Consider the following 7757-nt stretch of genomic DNA (forward strand, 5'->3'; position numbering starts at 1 on the left):
TATGTATATATGTGTGTGTGTGTGTGTGTGTGTGTGTGTGTGTGTGTGTGTATATGTATAGATGCGTGTGTATTATCCCACTCAGGGCGATTGTGTTTTATATGCTAATTTGGTTAATGGGTATAAGCTGCTCCAGCCCATTCTCATTAGGTTTTCATTAGTCTCTTTTATGGAAATGCACAGTGACTATAGTGTCAAGTATCCAAACAGCCTGACTGTCTGAAAGGAAGTCAAGGGAGCTGTTTCCTCGCACTTAGCTTGCCTGTCTGTGGTACTGAGCCCTTCAGACAGGTGGATCAATATGTGGAAATGGTATAAAAAAAGTTAGTAAGTCACTGTAGTGGTGAGATTTAATCCTGTTTTTCTTAACACAAGTCAATACATATAAAGTGCAGTTCAAAAAATGAAGAGGGGAAAAATAAACTCTTTCTTGGTTTACTTTTCATGGAACTATTAAAAAAACAAAACAACTCAGGCTCATCCCTCTATTCTTATTCACTGGTATTGATTAACCAACTTGTCAGGGACAGTGTATACAGCTGGTAAAATAAGTACTGAAGTAAATATATTGCTAAAGTTGCCATTGACATGAACTTCTTACCAGATGTCGGTAACAACCCATCCAATCTGCAAATGCAAAGAGATCAAAACATAGATGTCCATAAATTAGGTTATATTTAAGTTGTGTGTAATGATGAAATATGAACCAGGGAAAATGTATTGAACATATGAAGAAAGGGGGTGCAAAAAGACATGGAAAGTCATAACACCAGCATAAATCTATCAGTAATTAGAAAGCAATCCTGCCACTTAGTGCAAATTAATATCAGCTGTTTCAGTCCCATCTGATGGCCTATAAAAAGGTGTCTCATTACCAAGATGTCACATAAGAAACACCTCACGAGGTCTCTCATGACCTTTACAACCTTATTGTTGCAAAACATACTAATGGCACTGGTTACAGAAGAATTTCAAAACTACTGAAGGTTCCAGTGAGCACTTTTGGCACTATCATCCGGAAGTGGAAAGAACATAATTTCACCATGAACCGTCCACGACCAGGTGCTCCCGCAAGATTTTAGACAGAGGAGTAGAAATAACAATCAGAACAGTTGTCCAAGAGCCAAGGATCACTTGTGGAGAGCTACAGAAACAAGACTGAAGACTGGATTGTTAAAGAAAAAACACGTTAAAGCACATTTAAAGTTTACTGAAGAACATTTAGACAAACCTGTGAAATACTGGGAGACTATAGTCTGGTCAGATGAGACCAAAATTGGATGCTCTTTGGATGCTGTAATACACACCATGTTAGTTGGAGGTGGGAACATAATGGTGAGGGGCTCTTTTTCAGCATACGGCACTGGCAAGCTTCATTTAATTGAGGAAAGAATAATTGGAAAAGTGAACAGAGACATTCTTGATAAAAAAAGAAAAAAGAAATTGCTGCCATCTACCAGGATGATAAAGACGGGTGGACTTTTCAGCTAGACACTGATCCCAAACACACATTCCAGGAAACTCTCAGTTGGTTTGAAAGAAAGAAAAAGCTGCTAGAATGGCCCTACCAATCACCAGACCTGAATCCGACTGAAAATCTATGGAAATAACTAAAGTTCACAGAAGGGCCCCCATAATAATAATAATAATAATAATAATAATAATAATAATAATAACTTTATTTATAAAGCGCTTTCAAACAAAGTGCTGTACAGCTATCTGAAACTAAAAACATAAATAAATAAAAGCGATACATAGCAATACAAATAAAAAACACAATAAAAGTTAAAAACAAGTCATAGAATTAAGACATGTAAGATAGGGTGAACAAATGTGTCTTCAACTTAGTTTTAAAAACCTCCACAGAGCATTCCTGCCTAATATCTTGAGGGAGGGTGTTCCACAGAAACAGGGCACGAAAAGAAAAAGCACGCTCTCCAGTTGTCTTTTTTCTGGCTCTAGGAACCTTTAGAAGGCCAGAGTCCTGAGATCATAGAGCACGGGATGAAACATAAAGGTGTAAAAGGTCGGAGAGGTATGAAGGTGCCAATCCATTTAAAGCCTTATAGGTGAGCAGCAGGACCTTAAAATCTGCTGGAACCTGACAAGATAGCCAATGAAGAGATCTCAGTACAGGGGTGTGGTGGGGCGTGGTCTGCGGTGCCGTGCAGAGGAGGCGGACGCACCTGCACGGCATCCGCAATCACACCCCACCGAATTAAATATTGTACTGGGTCCTGTGGTTTGCGTTGTTGTTGTGGTCGTTATGTTGAGCTGGCAGCGGATGTACAGCAACCCTGAAAGTGTTAATAAAGTATGCTGCAAAGCATGAACGTGCACCAGGGTCTGCCGTGGTCGTTTACAGTGGTGCTGAAACCCAGGAAGGGAGGCACGGCGGGTCCAGGGATCAGTGTTTTGAGACATTATTTTTACATCACCTCACACCACAACCCCCCACCAACCCCTGAGTCCCCGTGTTTTAACACGGCGGGCGTGATTGCGGATGCCGTGCAGGTGCGTCTGCACGGCACCGCAGACCACGCCCCACCACAAGGGGTAATGTGCCAAATTTCCCAAGCAGCTGCATTTTGCACCATCTGTAGACGTCTAAAACTTTTCTTTAGTAGCCCAGAAAGAAGAGCATTACAATAATCAATACGTGAAGACACAAATGCATGGACAAGAACCTCTGCATTGTCGCTTGACAAAACTTGTCTGATTTTGGCTATGCTCCACAAATGATAAAAGGTGGTCTTTGTTATCTCTTTTACATGAGACTCGAAGGAGAGCACCATGTCAAACCACACGCCCAAGTTTTTTTTTACCTTGTCCCTGCAATTTATGACATTGTCATCAATTTTCAAGATGAAACTTTGGGACAAGTGCTGAAATTTTTGTGGTCCAATGACCATCAACTCTGTCTTATCAGTATTTAGTAGCAAGAAGTTATCCGATAACCAGCCCCTAATTGCACATAGACAAGGTTCTAGTTTAGAGACTTCAGCACAATTTCCAATGGTTAGAGGAACATAAAGCTGCAGGTCATCAGTGTAACAATGAAAGGTTACATTAAAAGAACGTAAAAGAAGACCAAGAGGCAGCAGATACATAGCAAACAGCAATAAACGGCAAAAGAGCAAAACGGGACAGGCAAAAAAAAAAAAAAAAAAACAGCAATAGAAAACAGAACCTTCAGGATTTGAAGACTGGAAGAAATCACACCTGAGCAATGCATGCAACTACTTTCTCCAGGTGTTTTAAAGCTGTCATTACCAACAAAGGCTTTTGTAGCACTTTTAAAAATATATTTACTTAGAAAATTGGAGATGTGTTCAATACTCATTTTATGTGCTGTAAATAAAGATAGATAGATAGAACTTTGGCTGTAAAAGAAAACTTGTTTTGAGATCATGTCAATTTCATCTGTTTTTTTGTACAGAGATGGTCTCCAGCCTGGTTTGTAAACCGTGAGGTAACTGAAAGAAAATGAGAAGCAGCTGAATAGGAAAGAACATGCATAGATTCCAGTCGTGATACATATTAACATGCGTGTTTAGTATAAAAGTATGAAATGCAAGTTGCCTAAATTTTTTAACCACAGTCACACAGACCTAATGCAGACTTAATGTAGCATTAATTTGTGTGTGTTTGTGTGTGTAAAATAATGGATGTAGCTTCCAGGTACAAAGAAAAACCCCAAAACTAACCAAATGTGAAGTGCCTAAAGCCTGTATTCAATCTGAAGGCCACCAGATGGCATTAGCTGTGGTTACAAAAAGAATTTGGGTACTATAGAAGTCTACGAGAAAACAGCTTTCTGACTTTACCACTGTAAACACCTTTCTGCTACGTTTATGGTCTCAGTCACTCGCTTTTGGTTATTGAATAAAAAATTAAGTCTATTTTGTAAGTCTTGGTCATCGGTCACCTCAAGACGCTTTATATTGTAAGGCAAAGACCCTACAATATTACAGAGAACCCCAACCCCCCAACAATTAGACGGCCTCCTATGAGCAAGCACTTTGTGACAGTGGGAAGGAAAAACTCCCTTTTAATACGAAGAAACTGCCAACAGAACCAGGCTCAGGGAGCAGCAGCCACCTGCTGCAACCAGTTGGAGGTAAGGTGAGGGGAGTCATGTCATTACAAATTATGCAGTTTTCCAGTTTTCAGTTTTATTTGTCATAAGCAAGTTAGCACAGGGTCAACATTGCAATGAAATGTGTTTGACGAGCAGCAGTCACTCAGCAGCATGGTACAGTAGGAGAAAATATAATAAAATATAATAAAATAAAATAATAAAAAAAATAGAAAAATAGTAAGGAGCAAAATATTAGAGAGACATGGTAAAAGAGAAAAGATGACTAAATATATATGTATCTATAAATATAAATATATGTACACTAGTGATTAAATAAGAAAAACTTGAAAAGAAATATGACGGGAGGGCAGATGGGATATTGCACAGGAATGAGCAGCAGAAAATTACAGTATTGCACTTTTAAATATAAATATCAATAACCTACACCTAGAGTGAAGCATTTCCAGAAAGAAGTGAAATGCCATCATTTGTACTTGGTGTGGATACACTACTCTGTCATCACAAACAGAGTGAATCGTGTTGCTCTTGGAGCTATTAAATCCTGACCAACTGTTACCACTGTAATCTAGGAAAGAGAATGTTTCAGAGTTGGTTGACTCTATACAGTGTTTGTTAGAGCTGTGAAAACAAGAGAAACAGCATTTACTGCAAGATTACTAGCTATTGCATTAGCTTTTTGAGCAAGCTGCAGCCTATTAAAAGTCACTTAACTGAGGCATTATCCTTACTTAGTGGACCAGGGACATGTAGTTACTTCTCTGGGAAGGTAAACGCTAAGTTAGTGTGCAGATTACAGTGAATAATCTTCACTGACTGGCTTTTAACTTGTTATAGGCCCATCATATGCTGCATAATACAATTTTATTGTCTTACTAATAGCCCGGGATAACTTTTAACACATGTTCACCGATGGCTTCTTGTTGCTTAAAGTTTTCTTGTCAGGCAAACCTAAATACTGAAGCCTTATTGTCCTGTGTGAACTGAAATAGACCAGTGTCTCCATGTATTTTTTATTATTTGGTCATTAACATCGCACACAGCAAAATCTCCAGTGTTAAATTAACACTGGAGAGTGTCTATATGGGTCCACACCTCTGAGTGTTAAATACAACACTGTTGACAGTGTTATATGTTTAAAAGTAACCTAGTCAGTTTTGAAGATTAACAAAGACTAACACTGAGCAGTGCTGATTTTCTAACACTGGAAAATAACTCAAAATGTTAGAAATATTCCAGTGTTAGAAAATCAGCACTGCTCAGTGTTAGCCATTGTTAATCTTCAAAACTGACTAGGTTACTTTTAAACATATAACACTGTCAAAAGTGTTAATTTAACACTCAACAGTGTTGTATTTAACACTCAGAGGTGTGGACCCATATAGACACTCTCCAGTGTTAATTTAACACTGGAGATTTTGCTGTGCAGATGTATAAGTTAGGGAGGTGTGGTAGTTGATGTTGGAAGGACATGCAAAGCGGCCAGCGGTGTGGCAGTGGTGTTGGTGTGGGGGTCAGTAATTTTGGAGCATTGTTGATGATAAAAACAAGGTGTGACTGCTTTCAGGCATCTCTCTCTTATGTCCTCCTTCCTTCAAGTGAACCAGTGTCCCGTGAAATTGGGCTCTAAATTACAAGACTAGTGTGCTCTGTGCAAGGGGTTTAAAAACGACTCGCTCTGCAGCTAAGGACATTGACTGGACCACAACAGTCAGCAAACAGGCGATCCGCAGGCCTGACTTTGGTTTGAGACTGGTGTAGTGTTGATAAAGGGAAACAATCTCTCTGTTTATCTCCTTGTGGAGGATGTGACGGTTATATCTGTTTCATCGCTGTCATCATTATCAGCGTCAGCCCATGACAGAGATGGTGACGATTTTGGAGTTCCAGTTATAAATCAGAGCTGTTTCCCTGTTTGTCTCCCCCCCCCCCTCTTCTACCTCCAGCGAGAGATTGTCTTTATTTGAATAATAAGGCTCTTATCTCAGTGAGTTGCTATTGTGCCGGCCACTGCATTTCCTCAGTATCACTCTGTCTTCTTCCCCTCTGTTTTGTCCTTAATCATACATGCCTACCAACCCACACACACACACACCGCTCATTCACTTTTTATCTTCTGTCCTGGACCTCACCTCTCCTTGTCCCTCTTTCCCTCCACTGAAGGTAATATAGAGATACTGGATTCTTAAACATAAATCAGTCTGTTTTTTCCAGAAGTTTTTCCATCATATTGAGTTCACACTACAGATTTAATCAGCTGTCTCACTTGTAGAGGACTCTTCACTATAGTGCTAGCAAGCCATTTCTGAAATATTAACCCTTGTATGGTGTTCGGGTCTGTGAGACCCGTGTTCAGTTTTTTTCAAAAGAAAAATTAAACAATTAATTATTTTTTCACGTGTAAATGTGTTGTGTCTTTCCACTCACTCCACTTGATTATAACTGATTTATTTATAACATTTTATATAAAAGAAAAACGAGAAGCACATTAATTCATAAATGTGATCTAACAAAGGTAAAGGGAAAAAATTAACCATGTTTGCTGTTCATATGGCTTGTAATTGAGATGAAATAAACATCTGTTGAGTAATTTAACATAAAATTGTTTGATAGTGTTAATTTGGAAAGCCAAAACTCTAGCGGGTCCACCAGACCCATGAACACTGGCTGAGTAACAAAAATACGAACACCACACAAGGGTTAAACTGCCCATCAGTTAAATCACAGCACAATTGAACTTGGTAAAAGACAAACTCAGGCATGTAAGCCTTAAAATGTTGAGCTTAAAATACAGATCTGAAAGCAGTCATGGGCGTCTTCATTCCTGAGAAAGTCAGTCAATGCTTTGACAGCTTTGAAAAGACTGTCGTGGATCATCAGTTACAGGATGTGCATGTACTGATTTGTCTCTGCCTCAACATCCCAGATGGAGATGTAACCTCCCCATATGTTTGAACCCGCCCAAATCATATGCTGAAAAATAACATACCGAAGTGGCCAGGCTTTTCTGATTGGTTGATCCTTTGGTTGGACTGGCAGTAGGTGGAAAAGGCCATTTGTCAGCAGTATCTGCCACTCAGGTCGAAGCCAACAAGATGTGGACAAAAATCTATTTCAGCATTAATGGAATAATACCACGGTTAATGTGCCACCTACTGGAGCAGAACACAAGGTCAACCCGAGGTCAGATCCATGGATGCTGGGTTGCAGATATCCCTTGATTCACAGTCATGGCCATGTCAGATTAAAAAAAATAACCCTGCCATGAACTCCTTGAGAAACATGTTCTAACCTCTTTTTTTGTTCATTAACCCCTAACTCTAACTTTAAGATGTTGGGATAGTGATGTGTATTTCCTCTCCTCCTAGGGTTACTTCTTGCTGTTTGAATCCATGTTGGACTCTGTCCTGTATGCCAGAGACCTCTACTTGGCTGACGGGGGCTCGGGTACGTCACATCTTCTGTTGCGTTAAGTCATCATTACAAGATCAAGACAGCAGAAAGGATGGTTATATCACAGCCAGTTGTTAGGCTAATGATAGGATTACATTGAGAAATGTTCTTCAGAGAAATGGGAGTGCATGCGAATGTGTTAATCACTCAAAACTGAGTGTGTGTGTGTGTGTGTGTGTGTGTGTGTGTGTGTGTGTGTGTGTGT

The 7757-nt window shown here is 39.6% G+C and overlaps 1 protein-coding gene across 1 annotated transcript in view; it reads left to right on the forward strand.

Moving 5' to 3' along the window:
- Positions 1 to 7757, forward strand: part of prmt3 (protein arginine methyltransferase 3) — a 57938-nt gene that overhangs the window by 18709 nt on the left and 31472 nt on the right. Inside the window, exon 11 of the mRNA XM_005744401.1 lies at positions 7468 to 7546. Coding sequence (XP_005744458.1) covers positions 7468 to 7546 — 79 coding nt within the window. The remainder of the gene's footprint in view (positions 1 to 7467; positions 7547 to 7757) is intronic.

The sequence above is a fragment of the Pundamilia nyererei genome, unplaced genomic scaffold (genome assembly GCF_000239375.1).
Source record: "Pundamilia nyererei isolate P.nyererei 1_Seehausen unplaced genomic scaffold, PunNye1.0 scaffold00143, whole genome shotgun sequence".
In the NCBI taxonomy this organism is placed as follows: Eukaryota; Metazoa; Chordata; class Actinopteri; order Cichliformes; family Cichlidae; genus Pundamilia; species Pundamilia nyererei.